The following is a 23371-nucleotide window of genomic DNA, read 5'->3' on the forward strand; positions in this document are numbered from 1 at the left end:
AAATGATGTACTCACATCCCTCACTACCACCTCCAAATAACTGGATTACATAAATAAAACATTACATGAAAAGGGCTTGGCTACAATTTATGGGAAGTAGCTTCAACGAGAGCTGGCTCATTGTGGAAAACTCAACCTATCTCTTTCCTTATCCTTTTATTCTATACAGGGAGTGAAATTTATGTCAGTTTTAAAAAAATCTATTACTGTTTCTCATAACTGAATCCATTATTTTTCTCCATGATCCATCAGGGTAAAGACAGGAATAATAGATTGCTTTGACAGAACCTTGAACATAAATGTTCCCAAGAATCCAATACGGTGAGTTAAACAAGTTTCACATGGTATTAAAAGAGGAAAGGATAGCCACTTTGTTTCAAAACCAGATCTTACTACAAATTTATTATTATTAGCTACCACAAAAAAGTACATAGCATTTGAATATGCACAATAAAATGGGAATATTTCCATTCATATTCATATATATATATATTTTCCCTGAACGGAATCTCCTGAAAGAAATTAATTCAGAAAAAATAGAAAATTGTCCTTCTATTATTATTATTTTAACCAACTAGTTGTTGAAAATCTTCTCTTTGCTTAGATTAGACTAGATAACTGGAAGTGAATAATTGAAGCTACTCCATTCCATTCTCTATCATCTGATTAAAATATTAATTCTTACTTCTCTGAGTGCTTATACAGTTTTTAGCTCCACATGATCCAGATTAAAGTTTTCAGAAATGCTTGAGATGTACATAGATTAATTCCAACAGTTAATTCCTCTTAAATGGTTTTGTTAATGGACACCTATCCATCAACGAATCTCTAACTTAATTTGAATAAACAGCTTGTCTTGAAGAAGGTCATATCTCAGCTCCAGTGCAGAACTTCTTCTAAGCCACTCAACACTCAGCACTCACAGTAACTGTACTGTTTGTTGTCCAGACTTGGACACAAGACTTGTGCTTGCCATCAGCTTCCTCCCCCTAAAAGATGAGAATATTTTTATGATAATATTTTTATGGATAATGCCTAAGAGTGAAGCCACTTTTCTCTTGTTGGCTAAAGTAGAACAAGGAGCCTAAGTTACTACCAACGGGAATCTGTGATCACGGGAACACAGATCACAGACAATGCTTGTGTTAGACTGGAAAGTTTGATAGGGTTTGAGTCTTAAGTGATGTGTTGGATAGCTACACTTGGCAACTTGACACAATCCAGATCACCTGGTAAGAGAAGTTCAATGTTGTGTTGTCTATGTTGGATTGGCCTGTGGACGTGTCTGTAGAGAATTGTCTTTGTTAAGTTAATTGATTTGTAAAGATCCAGTCCATTGTATGACATACTATTCCCTATTCAAACTTTTTAAGAATATAGAAATTGAGCTGACCACAAGCAAGCAAATGAGCACACCACACATGCAGGTACTTATTTCTCTCTCCTCTGAGCTGTGGATATGATGTAACCAACTGCTTCAAGCTCTTGTCATTGTGACTTTCTGCAGTGATGAACTGACCTGAAAGACAAAAACACTTCCTCCTCTAAGTTGCATTTTGTAAGGACTTTTACCATGGCAACACCAAACTGCTTATGGTTAGTCCCTGGTGCCCTGCCCCCTAGTTTCTAGTTAAAAGAATCGATTTTTTTTATTGCAGATTTTTGTGACTATCTAGATATTCTCTTCTCTCTTAAAGAAGGATAAAAGGTAAACTCGATATACCCTGTTTCCTTTTGGGAAATTCATTCAGTGCTGTGCATTAGAAGGTCTGGAAATAAATAAATCTGACTTTGACATCACTTTAGGCAGAATATTCGATACACTAAGAAAACAGAGACGTTCTTACCAAGATTATAAAAAAAATTAAAAAAACTAAAAAATTTCCTGTCTCTACAGACAAAAGGTATAACCAAGTTCAGACATTATCCCAAGATTCAAGAGCTGAAGCAGGACTTAACTGGTTGTGTAGCCAATTTAAAACCAGCCTGTGTGGCAAAGGAACTTGCTATTCTTACTAAAAACATAGCAGCAATCTTCCAGCTCTTCTCTAGCTTTCCTAAGCCACATAAATATCTATTTCTCAGACCAGGTGGTCAACATGGTGGCTCCCTTATATTCTCAAACACAACTGTTCATCAGCTTTGCAACCTGATTCCTGACACTAAACAATTAAAGCTAATGCAGACGATTCTCTGATGACACATACTGAGGTATAGAAAAACGCCATCATTTCCTTCTACAAAATGAAAAAGATTTTAATTCTTTTTCTCAACAGCTGCTTCATTTTCTTATGCGTAGGAAAAGTATGTGCAATTACTTCAAGTACAATCAAGTCATTTAACATGGCTTTGCCATCATTGTAGTTACAGGATATTTTAAAAGAAAGGGGAAAAAAAATCTCAGAGCACAGGTCCTGCTGTGCAGTAGAGCAATCAAATTCTTTCATAATAACAGCATGATGGGATTCAGCAATTTGAGGAATAATGAATAACCAGTCTAATCAGTAAACAGGAAAATGCTACAACCGTTACTGAGTAAAAACTATCATCTGTTGATTCTCTTGATCGGCATTTCCAACAATAAATAGAAATGTGAGTAGTTCTTAAAAGGAAAAATAGCTTCATTTCATGTGTTTAATTGTACCAGGCAGTGAGAAAATGACATATCATCTCAGACTGTCCTGCAGTGTGCCCTCGTCAATAAAATACAGAGATAATCTTTTTTAATGTATAATACACGGCTGAGTTCACCCTATCACCTGAATATGTCAAAATGAACTGATTTCACAGTTGGTTTATAAGACTGTATTTCCGGAGAGATGATTCTGATTTTTTTCACATCTTCATTATATTTCTTCTTTTCCTTTGGTGTTCATTTTATGAAATTATAATTCATAGTTATGAAATTATATTTGTATCTGAATATGAAGAATCAATTTCAAAGTAGTCTTCCAGTTGCCTGTGCAGGGTCTCAAATTTTGGCCGCTGCCGAGGCTCTGCATCCCAGCACTGCAGCATGATGCTGTAGAACTGATGTGGACAGTTAAGTGGTTGCGGCAGTCTGTAGTTTTGACTCAACATCTGAATTACTTGAGCACCTGTCATACCTAAGAAACAAATAAAAGAACAAAAAAAATGGACAATCAGAGACTTCAATTTATAGACACTAAATTCTGGGATACAAAGCAAATTCTTTCCCTTAATAAAGCCATGAGATCTACCATCTACTTCCCAGGATGTAGACATTAAACTAAAACCTGCAGAAAGTAATGTCTATAAGACAGCAATTCAAGAGCAAAGGGGAAGAAAGCAATAAACCACCCCATTAATGCAAATTATCGCCATCAAATTTTATCTCTCAAGCTCCTACAGGCACATGGTATGGTCAGCCTCATAACTCTGCCCTCTGAGTCTGGGCAAAGCAGTTAAAGTCACATCTAAGCAAGTGACCTGCAGCGGAAAGGCCCACTTCTGAATTAATCACTTACCACTGTAAGGCATTTTGCCATAAGTAATGATTTCATAGAGAAGGATTCCAAAAGACCACACATCAGACTTAATGCTGAATTTATTAGTGCGAATGGCTTCAGGTGCAGTCCACTTCACTGGCAGCTTTATTTCGTGTTTAGATTCATAGATGTCTTCATTATCTACCTGTTAATGTATCAAGGATTCAAGCCAAGTTAACGATTTGTTGTGCTGCCCCCGCATATTTATAACCTGTTTCACATGAAAATTTACAAGGAAATATTCAGTCTGAGCTTAGGTAAATTTCTATTACAATATCAAATATTACGAACTGGACATATGAAAACTAGAAGAATCAGTGACACGCCATTCGCAAGATGTTTCTTGAGAACTTACAGTGTGCGAATCATAGTCATGGTGGAGCATCAATCGATTGCATGCAGAAGAATTGTAGTAATCTGGATTTACATCAATCCTTTACAAATTTTAAAAAAAGGAGGAGGAGAAAGAAGAAAGGAGAATGAGGAGAAGAAGAAAAGGGTGAAAGAATGCCTGGTTTCATTTGCTGCTGGTACTGAAGAGCTCCTAAGGCTAGAGAGATGGCTCAGTATTTATGAACAGTTGCTACTCTTGAAGAGAACCCGTGTTTGGTTCCCAGCACCTATATGGCAGCTCACAAATATCTATAACTCCGGCTCTAGAGGATCTAGGGCATTCTGGCTTCTGTGGGCACTGCACCCGTACATATGAGGCACAGATGTACACACAGGCAAAATATGCATATACATTAAATCATTTAAACCAATTGTTAATACCAAAAAGCAGTATCTAAATAATTTAAATTAGTTTAACAACATAGTGTGTTTCTAATTAAGTTCTAAAAAAGAAAAGGTGATATGAAAAGAAAATCTTTACCTGTTGTGTTTCATGTAGACATTCATATTTTTAGTGGATGATGTGGAAATCTAAGGTCCAGATGTAAACACTTCCTATGGTGCCATTTTCTTGTTATCTTTGGATCAATATCTTGCAACACAACGAGGTGAGTATGGGAAAATGAAACCCCAGTGGTTCAGTTTTGAAAAGATGGATCAGTGGACAAACTACTTTCTGGGGAAGCGTGATCCCCAGCACCTGTATAAAAGCCAGGCGATGTGGTGCATGCCTGTAACCCCTGTGCTGAGGGTGAGGAAGCAGGTGGAAACTGGAAACTGGGTAACCAGTCAGTCTAGGCAAAATGATAGCTACAGATTCCATGAGAGACCCTACAGCAAAACATAAGGTAAAGACTAATTGGTCTCAATAAGTTTGGAGAGAGAGAGAGAGAGAGAGAGAGAGAGAGAGAGAGAGAGAGAGAAGAAAGAGGAGGAAGAGGAGGAGGGGGGAGGGAGAGAAGGGGGAGACAGAGACAGACAGAGAGAACTTGGAGCATGAAGTGGGTGGGTAGAGTAGGTAGAATATGGAAGAGCTGGGACAGTTTGGAGGAGGGGATGAATATGATCAAAATATGTTGCATGAAATCCTCAAAGAATTCATAGAAACATTTTAATAATTTGGAGAAATGACTGAAGAAGAAATCTCAGTGTAAACTTCTGGCCTCTACGTGTACTCACACACACAAGAGAACAAGTAGACACACATATATAAAACAGTCACATGCATATTTACATATATATAAATGTATGTATGTATGTATGTATATAAATATACATACATACAAAGATTCTCATTGCTGCAGAATCATGGCAGAATGGTCTCGATGTATTGTCAAGTGAGCAAAGGTAGATACAGTCTACTGTTTTCTGTGAGAGATGTGTGAGAGTAAGTAGGTGCTGCTGGTAGCATATGAAAAATAGATCATAAATTCAACCACAAACTTAATTACATATTTATTAATTTACCAGATCATTGTTTTTCCTTCATTGCCCCACCCTTTTTAAAGAAAGAGAAAGAGAAAAACATACTGTCTGTAAGGTCCTGGAGTGCTTGCCTTTATCAATGGACCGTAGATGAACAACATGGCTATGTTTATTTGTTTTGTATATGTGGCTTTGTTACTCTTGCTACAGTTATTGTTTTGAAATAGAAGTCCTACTGAAATTCAAAGTCTAACCTTGAACCCAAACTCCTCTTGCCTCACCCTCTTGAGTGTTGGGATTCCAAGTGTTTGATACCACACTGAGCTGAGAAATATAGTTTTAAATAATAATCGTGAACTTAATGGTCTATTAACCTGTTTGGTATTTAACATACTCTAAGAATTGACGAAAACAAAAGCAATTCTACCTTAAAAACTCTTGCAAGTCCAAAATCTGCTACTTTGTAGATATTATGTTCACCAACAAGAACATTTCTTGCAGCCAGATCTCTGTGGATGTAGTTTTGGGACTCCAGATAGGCCATTCCAGAGGCCACCTGTGCTGCCATGTCTACCTGTTGAGTCAGATGGATTTTTGACCCACCATCATCTAAACAAAAGAAAAATGAGAGATTATCTTGCAAAGCATTGAACTACCCAAGTGAATTCTGAGAATTCTGACACATCAATCATATGTGATACAACACCAATCTACCAGGAATACACAGGTGCCAGTTTGTGTGTTTTCAGAATTACACATCGCTGACTTGCCTCTTCACGGAAACTGTCATTTGGGAACTTCTGTCTCTTTAAAAGTATTTGCAGGATAGAGAGATGGCTCACTGGATGAGAGTCTGAATTTTAGATCCCCAGTACTTATTTAAAAGTTCTGGTCATAGTTGCAAAAGTTGCAGATGCCTGTAATCTCAGTGATGGGGTAAGGGGAGAGAAAGGAAGACCTCAGATGTTGTTGGCTCACAGTGAGTAAGCTCCAGACTCAGTGACTCTGTCTCAAAAAATAAAGTGGAGAGTTATTGAGGAAGGCACTCAATATTTTCAATATTGACCTCTTACCTACACACACACACACACATACACACACACACACACACTATATATATATATATATATATATATATATATATATATATAGAGAGAGAGAGAGAGAGAGAGAGAGAGAAAGAGAGAGAGAGTATATGTATATATATACATATACACTCTATTTTATAAACAGAAAAACACATGGCATAGTTTACTTTATTCATCATACTCATGAAATAGCAACAATCTGACTAAACCAAAAAAAAGTTTTCATTCTTTCACCATATTTTTTTAAAAATTAGATCACTGGTAAGGGTTTATCATTTATAAAAAGTATACATCGCATTTACACCTACATGCATAACGCATTTTTAATTTCCTTTCATAGCTTGCTATTCTCAGAACATGTTGTACATCTCTCCAGATACAGACACACCTTAAATAGAGAGAAACCCACCTACTACTCATTTTACATAACTAAGTACAGAAATATACATAGTGGAATAGGCTTGCTCATTAGTAAAGTGTCCAGTGCTAGCTTTGGAAACTGAAATTTTCTAAGTCATCCTCGGGCTAAGCTACACACTGTTGGTGAGTACCTGCAGACATCTAGAAAATTGGGGTCATTACACAAAAAGGCATGCTCCTGTTCTCCTGTCCTTCCTAAGTCAAATATTATTTTGTATAGTTGGCTGGACTTGTGGTCATTAGGTTTAGGCATAAGCCCCAACTTCAGCGAGAACTATAGCACAGGAGATAGGGAGACCAATATGACATCAGGGTAGCAGATTTGATGTCAGGGTTACTCTTCATATTGCGTTGTAACATTGAGCAATATGATTAACATCCCTATACCTTGGTGTCTCCAACATATCTACTGTTAAATTAGAATTTCAAAGGAATTAATATATGTAAAGCACTTTACACAGTTTCAGGTACTTAAGAAGAACACAATGGATCCTAGACGTTAATATTATCATTGCACCTGTGCAAAAGTGAAGCAATTTTAATTGCCCAGTGATGTATGTGAATTACCCATGTGAAGTGGGTTGAAAGAAGATAAGGCTGTGGACCTGGACTCCAGGGTTGCAGTTAAACGTACAAATGTAATGGTCGTGTTAATGAGTGTGTTAGGTTCCTAGGAAGAAACACTTTTCGTGAGAACATTAACATTGAGAGTCAGCAGAGAAAAGTAAACCTTCAAGAAAACTGGGAAGAATCAACCAGAAACAAGAAAGATAGAGGTATTGTAACAAATCAAAGACCTTAAGAGAAAACTACCACCATAGTCAGATGGGATGAATCTAATCTTAGTTAGATTTTGATAAATCTTCAGTTCTGACCCTTAAATCTCCCTCACCTCTGAAGCTACAGGGATACATTTCATAATGTAAAGTCACACAAAGAGAAAAGTCTAAGGCCTCATGTCACTTCTTAGAGAAAGACACCTAAAGAGCAATTTATCCATATGACAAAATAGTTAATTTTGCATGCAAAGTTACAAAAGCTTTAAATTGTATGTTATAGTCTCTAACATCAATTGCACAATTGAAAACAAAATGTTATCATGAAGATTAAATAAAGCTCAGCATGGACAAAGCATCACTTTCTGATGGCCACAGCAGCCTACCTTCTGATATCAAGAAGGAACTAAAGGTATAGGGAATAGGAGATGCTGATGACTAGCCAACAGCTCCCACTGACCTTTGCTTCCTAGGCATCATCCCCTGCCCTGGGGCTGGGCTGGACCAAGTTACACATTTAACTGATGCAATACGGAAAAACCAAAGGCACAAAATTTTCAAGAAGTAGTCACAAAGGGCTGTGGCTCTGTCATAAGGATGTTCCCTTGCTTTCTCACTTGCCCACACTACTGTAACAAGCTGCCAGGTTATGAGCTGTCCTGTGTGATAAAGAGAACAGGACAACCTCTCACCAAAACCCAGCAAGGAACTGATTTCCTCAACAGCCCAGGATGAGCCAGCTCCTGCCAGCAATATGAGTTGGTTTGGAAACGGATACCTCCCTGTTAGGAGTTTGAGATGATTTTGGCAAATGCTGACACCTTTGCCATGATTCCTAAGCTCTGAAACCCAGGGAGCTACAATTGCATTCCTGACTATCTTCGTTAAGGTCATTATTGTTGTGACAAAACATCACAATCAAAAGAGGAAAGCATTTATTTCACCCACAGTTCCCTATAAGAGTTCATCATCAAAAGCAGAGAGGGCAGGAACTCACACAGGGCAGGAACCTGGAGGCAGGAGCTGATGCAGAGACCATTAAGAGGTGCTGATTACTGGCTTGCTCCTCGTGGCTTACTCCGTCTGCTTTCCTATAGAACTTAAGCCCACCAGCCCAGGCATTGCACCTCCCACAATGGGCAAGATCCTCCTCTATCAAACACAAATTAAGAAAATGCCCTGTAGGCTGGCCTTCAGCTCTATCTTATGGAGGCATTTTCTCCTCTCAGATGACTTTAGCTTGTGTCGAGTTGACTTAAAATTAGCCAGCACACTAACTACGGCAAGTGGCATAATTCATGTTTGCAAGATAACCACAGACAACTAATACAGCCTGGGGAACAATATTAATGCTATCCGTGACATTATAGCAGAAGAAGTGGCCCCAGACAGTCACTTTAAACGGGTTGCTAACCTTCTTGGGCCTCTTTCTTTAATTGTAAACTAAGAATATTTGCCTCATAAGGTATTTTTTAAAATAAGCTAAGTTCATGCTTGTAAGTAATTTGGATAAACACCTGACACAGTACATTGGTTTTTGTTGTTGTTCTTGTTTTGGTTTGGTTTGGTTTGGTTTTGGGTTTTTTTTTTTTTCTTTTTCGAAATAATGTCCTTATCCTCCCCTGTGGTTACCTCAGGCATCTGGTTTCCAGCAAATCACCTAATTGTGTACACAGACCAATACACGAACTGCTGCTTCCTGTCATGTCTGCTACACAGGGCTTTCGACTACTCTAGGAGCAGGCTGTAGAGTAGGCATTCTAATCCAGGCGTGTTTGAGACTGAACTGATATGATTCCAGAAGCTGTTCTGTGCTGCCTGCCTAAACATGCCTTGCCTGTGCCTCTAAACACACAAGAGTAGAGGAGGATGGAGATGCCTCCAGGCTTCTGAAGAGCAAGAGTTATGCGCTCCTGCTTGACTGAGCAGGGCACTGATGAAAATAATACACCCGCATGTCGGTCCACTTCAGCAAACAGTGCATGAAAGCCGAGAACCACGCATCAGAACCCAACTTATAAAAACAGAAAATGTTTGCTACTCCTTAAGGGGTACATATATGTCTGATATTGCTAGGGTTTTTTGTAAGTATTTATTGAGAAAAAAAGGAAACTCAACATGCTAAATCAAATAAAGATATTTCCTTCCCTTAAGTTTCAGGAAGATGTTATTAGTGAACTATGTATGTAAGATCACATTCACTGTATTACCTGAATTGCCTGAAATATCTGACTTTCTTAAGTGCTATTTATTAAAGGGTCAATAAATCAGTCATTAATATTTATTCTGCCCCCAAATGTCACAATGCTCAGTTTATAACTGATTATATATTTGTCTTTCGCATGACTCACAGATGCTGTGGCCAAACATTGGAAAGAACACCCCGCTCACATTGATCTTGTTTGTCACATAAACTGTCTAGCTTCAGTCTGTAAAGAAAGCTGTGTAACTCAGAATATACTCAAAATATAACTTCCGTAGGAAGCAATATAAAGCTAATATCCGTCATAGCTTCTTTTATTCACAACCTGTATAAATGCCCATGTTTGTTTACGTTTATGTTGCTGGGTAGAGTGAAAGCAAGAGGCTGCTTTTTCCCTGCGCTCTTATCAGTAGAGCAACTCAGCTGCTCACACTTGAAACCAGAAATCCGCCTCCCCATCTTCCACTTCAGTGCCGTTGCGCGACACTGTCACACAAGAGAAATGCTGTCACTTTATCATTGTGTGAATGCGTAGTCTACATCCTCCCCTTCCTTTGATTAAGCATACAAGTTAAGAGTGAGAATGTTCATGTGTTTAGAGCTTCTTTAAAATGAGCCAAGTAAAAAGTGGAGTTCTGAAATGTATTCTACAATGGTGACTCCTTCCTCCTTTACGCTGATGGTCATTTTCCCATATGAAGATGCAAGTCTGTCACTACTCTCTTGCTTAAAAGCTTTTAATTTTGATTTCTTTCATTACTATGTTTATCAAGATATCTTATTGACATGAAATTTGGCGTTTTAAGATATTCTTTTTTCACAAAGTATATTTAATAAAAATAGTGTATATTTTAAAAATAACTATCAGCAAGATATATAGATATGTATATATAAATATAAATATTCTCAATGCTAAAGTATTTTAATAGACTTCTCTCATTTTGAAAAAAGTTATTACCAAAACAAATCAGCTAAGATTAGAGACTATAATGATTGCTATATAGGAAAAAAATGTGCATGTTTTTCCAAACACACTTTACACTGTGATCCTATTACAAAGTGCATGGGAAGTTTTCACTAACAATCCCAATACTGCAAGACTGGCTAATATGCTTTTCTATTGTGAAGGACTCACTGACCTAAGAATCACGTAAGGTCACAGGACTTCCATGACCACCATGCACCAAAACTAACGCAAAGTTAGCAGACCTGCAGTACTTTCCATCTTCAGAAGGAAATCTATTACATGCGCTCACTGAAGAGTTGTTTGGCTCATCAAGAGCAGCAAAATCCATTCAAGCTCATTTTACTGAGCTTTTACCTCTTAATTGGTAAAGACTTAGATGTAATAAATATACATCTATTACTCCTCCTATCCACAAAATGCCTTTGAACACGAAGACCTTAGTAAATTTGCCCCTGGTGGACTAATCCAGAAGACAAGATTCATAGCCCTTAGTAAACCACATCAACGGGCTTAAGAAATTCATGAAGTCTGAATTTTCAATGTACCAACTAGAGCTTTTCCAGTTGGTGCCTCAGCCTCAAAGCTAGCTTATCAACCTTATTAGTTTACAGATAACCTCAACTTAACTCTTCAGACAGTCACCATGTATTACCAAACATGCCCCATGCATCAGACATTGCTAGAACACTGAAATGGAGACAGTTTCCAGTCCTTGTGGTGTAAAACATGCTGCACATAAGCTACATAAACAAATCAGTAATGTGCTCAGATGATTAACAACTATGGAGTTAAAGCAGAAGCAGGGAAGAGGAACACAAAGAATGAAGAAAGAAATTAGGTTTCAGGATCTCACAGTTGGCTAGCCAACACCTCACTTAAATGGAAATGACTGTGCAGACTTTCAGGAACAAAGAAGCAAGCATGGCCTAGTCCCATCCCCAGGAGGAACATGTAGAGTATTTACTGTGCACCTCTCCCAGGCAGCAATGTCCACCCACACTGGAATCTTGACTTCAGTCCTGGCCACTAAAGGGTCACAGCATACTGACCCTCTCCCAGTAACACTCCTCCTGCCACAGGGACAGCCACAGCCCCTACCACCTGAGAACCATCATGAGACTTGTATACCTCCCACAAGAAACACCACCCACTCTCACTATGACTTAGCCCCTGCCACCTAAGGACCAGCTACATAATGACACAAGCCTTCTATAGCCTCCTGAATGTCTGCATCAAGCACCTGCTACTTCTCTGAAAGGTCTGTTGCTTGCTGCGTTCAGAAGCTGCAGCCAGCCCTTGCTGAGCTAGCACTACTTCGGATACCTCACTTGCCCATCACCTGAATGGCCCCAGGATTGAATCTCAACCACTATTCAACTTGCCCATAATCTGACAAGTTTGGGTAACAGCAAACAGGGATCTAAACCGTCACTCAACAAAGTGGGACAGATACACACACCAAAAAGGACTACCAACAACCTAACTTCAGGTGCCTAGGTCCTACCCCAAATAGAATGTGAAAAACTACTAACACACTATATCTCCTCCAAAAATTGGTTCTACCGCAGTAGTATTCCCTGGGAAAACAACTCAGAAGATATGCATGACACTGATTTAGAAATAACCATCATAAATATGTTCAAGGAGGTCAAGGGGCTATGGATGAACATGGACATTTAAACACTGAGAGAAAGTGACAGTAGTAGGAAAATAAACTACAGGAGGAAAATATCTTAGAGGAACTCTCGTTTGCTGCGAAATCTAAAATGGACATTACAGAATGAGATAAATCAAAAAGAAAAGATAAGTGAGACAAAATATATTAGTTAAATATTTAAATAAGCCTAAATACTGGGAATTCACAATTCCATCTAATGTGGCTGTTATAGGTGACATTTGCAAAGTACTTTCTTGATATGACAGAGGATTGTTCTGCTTTGTTCTAGGAATAAGACAGCAGGCATCAGAGGCTGAAGCTGATTCTTCTGTAGTGGGCCCACATTCTGAAGCTGCTAACTTTGGTGAGTGCATTCAAGGGGGCTGCGTATATTCTGTTTTTCACAGCACTGTGTAGGCCACCTCATGATCTCTGTTTTCTTCTTGTTTCACAATTTAGAATTCCCAGTTTCTCGAGTTCCTCTAGAAAGCAGAAGGTGCTCTTATCTCCCCGAGCCCTCGGGTCCACCGTTTTCATCTGCTCATAATCCTATCCGCTTTACTCTGATATTGCAAAAACGTTAGGGGAAGTCTCTGTTTTTAAAGCATGAATTATTCTTTCAGTACTTTATTTCAATTTTGAACAACTTGTTTCAATACTTACTATTTTATTATTTATTGAATTATTCGCATGTGATAAACATTGTGGTGCCCTTTACTGTGACTGTAGGAATCAAATGTAGGGATACAGCAGCACTATATTTCTTATTTTTAACTTGAAAATATTAATGGTGCCTAGCCCTAGATGTCATTTCAGACACACACACACACACACACACACACACACACTTAAGGACAAAGAACCTAGGGTACCTTTCTGTCTTTCTCCAAAGCAACCCATGTCCACAAACTCTTCTCTTCAGAAAATATTGATCCATGACTAATAATGTTCAATTAGTTGGTGAAGCAAACACACAAAATATCCATTCACCAGTTTCCCCCACTATATGTAGTACTCTGATATGTCCATTGTGAACAATTTCATCCTTCACTCATAAATACATTTTTCTCTTTTTTGAGTACACAGAACATATACTATTACATTGTAGTTGAGCTGGTCAGTGTTACAACATTCATCCTTATAGATAAACACATTGTAAACATCCTTTGGGTTATAGACGGCTTGCTAAATTGACATTTATGAGACTAGCTAAACTAAATTCCTCCTTTTCTTCTTTTTATTAAATCTTCAGCTTACTTTGGAGATATTCCTGCAGACTTCCATTTCTCATCAACTCGGTAATAATATAAATTGGATCTTCTAAAGTGCAAACAGCATAGAGCTGGATAAGCTTTGGGTGTCGTAGGCTCTTCATTATCTGTGCCTCCCTCAGGAAGTCATTGGGGTCCATTGAACCTGAAACAAGAAGAGGAAGAAATCACTTTATGTCATTGAGGCCTTCCTAGTCCCACAGCAGCCTGGTGAGTGTCACCGAGGTTGCCTCCTGCCTCTCGGTAATATGAGGACATCAATGTCACAAATCTTCAGAGTTATCAAAGAATGGAATCAGTTCAGCCGGGGCAACCTAATTACTACACGTGCCGTTGTGTCAGGGGTTTGCAATATATGTGCTACAATGTGTAGGTGAAGAGCAAGTGGATTCAGGTACATATGAAAAATGAGAAGATAGAGAGATACTGACAGTGTAATTGACGATACAAGGCGGGCATCTTCACAACAAGTGCCTATTGACACAAACACAAGAAGATGTAGAATGCTTAATTACTCCAGGCAGAGCACTCGGTTTCAAATTCAGAAAGCACTGCACTGTCCTTGGTGTTCACTGTCCTCTCTGGGAACAGGTGGAAAACACCTTAATACCATGACTTTGCCATGTCCCATTTTGGAATATGCCATTGTGAAAACATAAGGTATAAGCCAAATAAGAAATCTGTGTGGAGATTTCTAAAAGTGAACATTTGTATTTCGTCATCTTCTATCTTTAGTGTGAAACTGATACCCAAAATTGTCTCCTGCATTACCCAGTTTCTCCACCAGAGCCCTAAAGGTTTGAGGGCCTAAAGCCTCCTTTGAAGACACAGTAACAGTTTAATTGGTTTTGAATGACCTAAGTCTAACTCATATACAAGGTATTAAAGAGTTACTATCAAATAAAATGGAGCAGGAAAGATGCCTGGAGTTTACATTTCCACAGTCATTTTTAAATCTCTGATTTTTAAGCTATAACATTCCAGAAGTATTACTGCAACTGATCACATCTTGATATTCGCTCAGGACATCATTCCACTCATCAGCTGCACCAAAGATGTCATGATTGACATCTGAGCCCAGACATAGACACATGTTGTAATGTATGTGCTGTAAGGGTTGCACTGTGACTTGTTTGTCAATATGATATTATTTCACACTAAGCACTGAAACAGTCTACCCTTCCAAAGTCTAGTCAGCCTCCAGGCTCAAACTTGAATTCTGAAACAATCTCAGCTCTACCACTAACTCGCTTTGTAGTCTTAAGCAGGTTGGTTAATCACTCTAAACTTCAGGATAATAGCAGCGCCCAGCATACTTGGACCCTATAACTGCTGCTACTGCTGCTACTGCTGTTGCTGCTGCTGCTGCTGCTGCTGATGATGATGATGATGATGATGATGATGATGACAACAACGACGATGGTGGTGGTGATGGTTTTACATATCTTGTCAAACCCAAACACATCAACTGTATTTGTTGTTGGCTGAGGAAAAGAGAAAAGGTCTTAAAGAGGAAAAGAAATGAATCTGTTCTCTTCTTATCTCATATTTTTGAGCTCCCTCAATGTCAGTATTACCACTGATGAAAAAGATTAAAATGTGGAATCATAGCAGAAAATGTAGCTCAGAATAAAAGAGATACATACATCATAACAAATCACTTTGTTCTCAGTGGTTAAAAATAACCTATATAAATATATAGATATAGTATGAACCTCTCTTCAAAAAAAAATTAAGAAAGACATATTTGATTTGCAAAGGTCAAGTGATAGCAGCGGTTATAATCATCATTTAGACAGTTTCTGCAGGACATTTAGACCATTCTCAAGTCAGACTATCTGTAGGAGCTGAAGTTGCTGCAATCTGGAAGCTGCTGCAGCCGAGGGCTTCTCAGACAACTCCTCCATGGCCAGAACTTCTATAGCTGACCAGAAATGGAGTCAGGGAGTTTCAATCCCAAGTCAGCTAGTAATGCAACATTAAATATTAATTTTTGCCTGTCAAAGCCAGCGTGGGAGTTGATTTCAGGCTCATCTTTATTGCGTGGTAGTCTGCTAAGCAATAAATAGCTGCTAAGATTGATTAATGGCCCCAGTAAAGTGAAGACATTTAACCAGTCGCCAAAGCTGTTTGCTGCTATTACACTGTAAATCAATAATAATTATTCCTGTTGGGGAGCAAACTATCGTGGCTGTTTTTGGCATAAGAAATATGACTTTTGTTGTTATTGTTCTCTTTTAACCTCAAGAAAGCTTTCTGGAGAAGGCAAGTTTAGGAAGCATAACTTGCTGTTTACCTTTGGAAAAGAATAATTAGATTAGACAATAAAGTTTCAATCTCAGTTGCCAACAAGGTTGGTATTGAGAAGTGCATGTGCATGGTGACTCTAAAAATATAAATGCTAGAATAGGCTGTCCTCACTGACAGCCATTGGGTGACCTCTAGCCATGTCCAAGTGTCTCTCGGATGTTTCACCTTGCAGAAGTGAATGCTGGAACTGAATTCTTTGTGTTTAAGCCTGAGCTGAGAGCAGCATCTGTCAGCAGCTGGAAGACAGCACTTTGTTAAGAACTTCTGCCTAACCATTGTGCCCGCTGACTTAATCCGTCCTCCTTAAACTCTACCCAGAGGACCTGTTATGATTCCCAAATCCCAATGAGGAACTATGGAAAGTTAAGTGGACTGTGCAGAGGCATAGAAAGACAGAGGAACATAGCCAAGTTTGAAATCAGGTTTATATAACCCCAAAGTTCTTGCTCTTATCTGTTACACCATCATACCCCAACATTGTCAGTTCACATCACCCTTAGTATATCAGTTGGTTTTCTTCACAATGCCCCATGCCACAACCAATATTTAACACTTAATTTGATTGTCAAGTTAGGTCCAAATAACTGAAAGTTATTTTCTTAGGAAGCTAATAACTATCTGAGAAGGTGATACAGGGGAATTAAACGGAAAAGGCCAATCAACATGTCACTCTTAACTACAATTACTTTCTAAAGTGGCACAACCAACATAGGATACAACATAACTTCGCAAATCCTACAATCAGATTGGGTACTGTTACCCTTGTGCCCCAGTCCATGTTGATTTTTGTGTAGATTTTGCATTTGAAGATGGCAGGTATCAAAACCCAGAATATAGAAATAAAACCGGAACTAAGTTTCCTCCACTTGTTAGTTTTCAGAGTGTTGGGGATGAGAGAGGGTACAGTGTAGGCTGCTAGGAGTAAGACATCATCATCGGTCTTGCTCAGCTGTAGACTCGGTGTGCTACAATGCTGACCTGTCAGATAAGATATGCCCACTAGTGCAATAGTGGCCAGACTACTATGGCGATAACAAAATACTCTTTAAAATTAGATTTGAGGCTGTTTCCATGGGAGAAAATCCATAGCTGTACTGGGTATGGGTCATAGACCCTAGAGAGGAACTTACTGCTCTTGTTTACAAATGAACATGCTGTCAGGTTGTCTTCCAAATATTTACATTTGTGCTCCTAGATTAGTGCTGCTCTCGGCTGCAGGGAAGCTTCTTTTTTTATAGTGTGTTCTGGTTAAAGCAGACTCATAAAATATCAAAGGACTGAGAATTAGTGACTGTTGAGAGGTCACACCTAAACAAGACATCCATAATACCCTCCACACCAAGGTTCAGGGGATCCAAGAAGAGAAAAGGAAGAGTGGATGGAGGCAGGAACCTTGTGAACCACTGTCTTTTGAACATGGCATGACTGTTGCCTCACTCATGAACTCACAGTGACTATGGATATCTGTTTAAGATCTGTTCATGATTGACCCTCTCAATATTCTATTGTGTATGGAGAAGAGACTCACGAGGTTCCACCTCTTCCTGGGGAGCTACTACTGACTTCTGGAGGAGAAAGAATTATTTTCTTCAGTGGTGTAACCACTGGTATGTTTCCCATGTTCCAGGAAATATTACCTGTACAGTAATTTCGCTAACAATCCTGATTAAATGGGTCTGACCATCACACACACACACACAAAATACACACACAAAAAAAAAGACTTGAAACTAGGAGAACTGCTTGTGGGAAAAAGAAATGATTCAATGGGAGTAAAGAAGGAAATGAGAACTTAATGGGGGATGTGAATATGATAAAAATACTTTAAATGCATGTATGAAATTACCATATATCAAAAAATGTTGTTTCACAAAAATGTAATGTCAACAAAAAGAATATAACATTATCAAAAGATGAAACTGAATTTCATAAATTCAGCAACTTGCTGTTTTATTCAAGATGTTACTTCAAATGTCCCTTAGCTTCTCTGGTCAATTCCTTGGAGTTCTGCAAAGTGTCTTGGCACACAACTGGGGCACTATACGAACTAGCATCTGAGAAATGCTAAATGCTCACATCCAGTCACAAGGAGGCTTCTAAAGTTTTTAAGCACTGTGGACTAGGCAATAATGAAGGTCCACAGGGTGCGGTAGTCTAGTCAGGGGCTGGGTACTTGCTGTGCTATAGAGGTAGATAGCAGGTGGCCATAGTCTTCTGTTGTTCTTCCACAAGATGTCACTTCTATGAAGTGTGATACAACAATAACAAATGTGGGTCAGAAGTTCTACCATTTACTCACGCTGTAGTAACAATAACAATATATTTTTTCATAATTGGCTTTGAACCAGGCATTACACAATGTGTCTCTGCTAATGACCCAATTTAATTTTTGTCATAACTTTCTTAGAGTGGGCCTAGCACTATCTAAGCGTTATAAAAAGGGAAAAGAAAAAAACACCTGCATGACTAAATATTGATCTTAGGGTACTCTCATTCCACTGCAGGGAAAATAAAGGTGAAAGAAAAGAGATGGTTTCTACATTTTCAAATATGAGGTCTTCTAAACCATGCATAGTAGCAAATGCATTTAATCCAAGCACTCAGGAGGCAGAGGAAGGCATATTTCTGAGTTTGAGGTCAGCCTGGTCTACAGAGTAAGTTCCAGGAGGTCAGAGTTACAAGGAGAAACCCTGTATCAAAAAAAAATTTTTTAAGGTCTTTTAGATGGACCATTTTTATTTTGTCCTTAATCATGTACAGTTCATCTTTAATAAAAAAGTTCTTCTTTGAATAACACTTCTTTTTATCTGATTATGTTTATGCATATATATCCCTATGCATGTGGGTGTGTTTGCACATATGTGTGTATGTGTGTGGAAACTGGAGGCCAGCATCAAATCACTCACACCTTGTTTTGTGAAACAAAACTTCACACTTCTTCACACTTCTGTCACTCACACCTTGTTTTGTGAAACAAAACTTTCACTGAACCTTGAGTCTACAAATTCAGCTCAACTCTGGCCACCAAGCCCCAAGAGTTTTAAAATGTCCACCTACCCAGTGTACTGCCGTACCTGGCTTTACCCATGGGTACTGAGGGTAAAACTAAGGTCCTCGTGCTTGTGCGGCATGCACTTCATGAACTGAGCAGTCTCCAGCCACCACACCCTGCTTGTAAAGTGTGTTTAGTCAGAGATTTTAAAAAAAAAAAAAAGGAAGAAGAAATCCTAACTTTTCAAAAGACATGCACTGTCAGGGTCTTAAACTGGGGGTGTTTTAAGCTTCATTAGCATGAGAGCATACCCTTGCCTTCCTATTTTAAAAGCTGTCTATACTTTATAGTCATCTAAGGTAGACTGAAGGCAGCATCTGCTTGTTGTCGGCACCGGCTGTCCTCTGAAGTCTGTGCATTTACCAATGGGAATCTGTCACACACACACACACACACACACACACACACACACACACACCACTGTATGCCATTTAATCTTTGATGTTCTCATACCTGGCTTTAATGTTTTTACAGCCACTGGAGTGGTATTATTCCACAGGCCTTCCCAAACTTCTCCAAACTGGCCAGACCCCAGTCGCTTCAGAAGTTGTATGGAGTTGCGGTCTATCTCCCAGTGGTCCACAGTTTTATACGACAAATCAAAAGGAGTTGGGACCTGTATCTGTTTCAGAGAACAATGAAAATACTTGTCAAAAGATATGGGACTTGCTTAAAGGGTAAAGAGACTTCTCATGTAAGTGTGATGACAGGAGCTGGACTCCCAGAATCCAAGGCTAGGTCTAAGGAGAGAAATGACTACACACAACTGTCTTCTGACTGCCATAGGCACACTATCGTACTTAAGTGTGTATGGGTGCGTGCACACACATACACATACACACACACACACTCACAGGCATGTGCGCACACACACACACACACACACACACACACACACAAATGCACCAAATATAGATAACATTTGTATTGAAAACTATAGCTTTGGTTTTGGAATTTTAAAGAAAAATACTGATTCTAAAAACAAAATAAGGAAAATTAAAATCTGTACTGTTGACTCTTCAATCCTCTCTCCTATCCTATAGACCTATGTCCATCTACCCCACCAGCACCCAGTATCCTCCTCACAGGCGTCTGCAGTAACTCCCCTCTGCCTCCTGCCTCACAAGAGCCTCTCAGTGTGAAGCCGAGCTGGAAATGCTGCCCCCTCACATGGCTTTCCTGCACACTTGGCTGCAGTATTTATGATATACACCATATCGTTTTTCTAAATGGAATCACAACTTTTTAAATTCATTTTTATCATTTCCTTTTTCCCATTCACTCATTTACTTTAGTTAATTAATTTTTAGGCTCAGACTAGGCACCATTCAGGAAATGAAACTGGCAAGGCCTCGGAGCACTGTGGTGGTTTCTGGGTAGTCACAGGAACACTGTGGCTAGTAAAACTCACTGTCAGGCTTACAGAATGCATTATATATGTCTCTATTACAACTATCAAACTCTATCTGACAAGAGGGCACAAAAAAGCAAAAATAGGTAATGAATTGGCATGTCTTTCTATAAAGTAAACAAACAAATTTTCTTTTAAAAATGAGGATGGGCTAATAAAAAAAAAAATGAGGATGACTCATGGACCATAATTTCCCTGTTCCTGCTCTAAAGGAACCAAATGACTATTTTTTATGAACTGACAACAAAGAACAAATGCTTGAACGTCTAAGAGGAAAATGATAACTTTAAAGATAAATGAACTTAGCTAAAATAATTTCACCTTTAAGCATGGTTTTTCCAGCTTGACACACAGGCCATCACTTGTTGTGGTGTAGTAACTCACAAATTCATTCAAGGTTGAAAAGGTTTTCCTCCTGGTAAGGAAAAAGCCACCTTCGTCCAGCCTTCTGATTCTGTAGTGTTTTACGACATTTTCATCTAGAACTGGAACACAAAGCAAACTCTGTCAACAAACGTATCGCCCCGCCCAAAGCATTTTGCAGCCATTTACCAATGTATGGAAAGAAATTTCCATGAAACAGTATCTTTCAACTTCACCACAGAAAATATGAAATTTACAAATGATACACACCCAAAATTTGTGGTGGGGATGAAAGGAGACTCAGGGATCAGACTGAAGGAGAAAGAGGGCGAAAACTAAAGAGTGAGATTAACCCTAAACCATTCCAAGCTTGGAAAGCTGGCACACATCACTGAGGGAAGCCATAAAATTGAGTCTGTCATTCTAACCACAGAGGAAGAAAATTCTGATCTAGTTCAGAAATTATAACATCCAGAAGATGTGTTTTCTACAAAAGGTTTGTAGAAAAGCCCAACTCATCCTGGTCTTTTGCCCCCAGGAAATCTCATAATGGGGTGACCTAAATAGAGTAAAATGAGCCTTTGGTATAATAGCTTACAATTGGACAAGGAATTCCACAGTGCTACTTGCAGTGTAGTTGTTCTTCACTGCAGACTGATAACAGAAAGTCCCAGAACAATGCACCAAGAGCAGCTCCACCAAGCCCCAACTGTGAATTATGTGTGAAGCTCTCCAGAAGTCTTGGTCCATCTATGGGCCAATCCTACGACATCTGCAACAATAAACTGTATTGCTTTCTGATAATCTGAGTAGCAAAGAAAGCGTTCTCTTGTTGGTCACCAACCACTGTCCCTTGCTAACAGCACTCCTGTGTTCCCCAGGAAGTCCCTGCTCCTAGGGATCATGAGATACAAAAAGAACCCAAGCCCACCCTGAGCTCAGGAATGCCAAGTCAGAGAGAGCTATCAAGAACTTTCAATCCTGGGACATATAAAGGAGCCCAGTGGTGTAGGAGATCTTTCTGTCTGTGTGTGGCTTTTGTTGGTTAATGAATACAGCAATTGTCTTGGCCTGTTGATAGGGCAGAATTTAAGTAGGTGGGGAAGATGAAACTGAATGCTGGGAGGAAGGAGGCGTTGTCTGAACCGCCATGGAGCTGCCGCCAGAGTAAGACATGCTGAATCTTTGCCAGTAAGCCACTGCCGCATGGTGGTATACAGATTAATAGAAATGGGTTAAATTAATATAAGAGTTGGTCAATAACAAGCTAGAGCTAATGGACCAAGCAGTGTTTTAATGAATATGGTTTCGGTGTGATTATTTCGGTTCTGGGCAACCAGGACAAATAAACGGCCATCCTCCTACAGCCCAGAAAGGCAAGATGGGTTTTGCGGTTACCTGGAATTGTTTCTGTTTTATTTTTGCTATGGAGGTTTTGAACTATTGATATAATTTGTATGTCCATCAGGAAGGAAGCTGACCTGAAAGGAGACACAACCCAGTGGAAAGCAGTGTTGACTGAGAAAGTAAATCTTTGTCCTTGCAGTCAGTCACGCATGGCTTTTCAGTCACAAAATTAGGTCACTTTGGCCTGAAATTAATTTGAGTCGGGTTTTCTGCAATTGTGTTCAAAACATTGACTGATACAATTGTTTCTTCCTTGCACTTAGGAAAGGTGTTGACAACCATTGAGGAGAGAAACACATAGCTTTCCTGAGTTTCTTCTAAGTACAGAAGCTAGACTTTGAGTAAATAATCAAGTAGCAGCAACATTCTCATGATAGGACAGAGGCATGGAGGTGTGCTGAAGGCATGCGGTGCTAGATTTGTTCAGAAAACAATTGGCTCACGCAAGATCACCTTTCAGCTCAAACGTTTAAATTCAAACATATCAAATGTTGTCAAGGAGGTGACATCGTTTCTCAGACACACTGATGAAAGTAAAATTTTTACAACTGTTTTGGAAACTGCTACTATCTAAGAAAAGCAACCATAGTTATAATTAACTTCTAAGCATCATATTAACAAAAATGTGAATGCTTGGAGCTAGAAAACATCATTTTGAGTGAGGTAACCCAGACCCAGAAAGACAATTATCACATGTACTCACTCATAAGTGGTTTTTAAACATAAAGCAAAAAAAAAAAAAAAAAACCTGCCCACAAATCACAAACCCAGAGAACTTAGGCAACAATGAGGACCCTAAGAGAGACATACATGGATCTAATCTACATGGGAAATAGAAAAAAACAAGATCTCCTGAGTAAATTGGACCATGGGAGAGGGTTGAAGGGGAAGGGAAGAGGCAGGGAGGGAAGCAGAGAAAAATGTAGAGCTCAATAAAAATAAAAAAATTGTGAATGTTTTCACCCAAGTTTATATGTAAGAATGTTCTTGGTGTATCAAGAAGCAGCATTTGCTGCTTTTGTAGGACCAGCATTCAGTTCCCAGTGGCCCAAGTGGGCAGCTCACAACTGCTTCTAACAGCAGGTCCAGGGGTCCAATGCCTTTACCTACACCGTGTGC

At 39.0% G+C, this 23371-nt stretch overlaps 1 protein-coding gene across 1 annotated transcript in view; it reads right to left on the reverse strand.

The window, feature by feature from the left end:
• Positions 1 to 370: 370 nt before the first annotated feature.
• Frk (fyn related Src family tyrosine kinase) overlaps positions 371 to 23371 on the reverse strand; it is a 100123-nt gene continuing 77122 nt past the window's right edge. The window contains exons 3-8 of the mRNA XM_048425295.3: positions 20804 to 20967; positions 19525 to 19693; positions 13696 to 13854; positions 5755 to 5936; positions 3489 to 3654; positions 371 to 3107 (exon numbers count right to left, since the gene is read on the reverse strand). Coding sequence (XP_048281252.1) covers positions 2899 to 3107; positions 3489 to 3654; positions 5755 to 5936; positions 13696 to 13854; positions 19525 to 19693; positions 20804 to 20967 — 1049 coding nt within the window. The 3' untranslated portion in view covers positions 371 to 2898. The remainder of the gene's footprint in view (positions 3108 to 3488; positions 3655 to 5754; positions 5937 to 13695; positions 13855 to 19524; positions 19694 to 20803; positions 20968 to 23371) is intronic.

The sequence above is a fragment of the Myodes glareolus genome, chromosome 1, assembly GCF_982192425.1.
Source record: "Myodes glareolus chromosome 1, mMyoGla1.1, whole genome shotgun sequence".
Taxonomy (NCBI): domain Eukaryota; kingdom Metazoa; phylum Chordata; class Mammalia; order Rodentia; family Cricetidae; genus Myodes; species Myodes glareolus.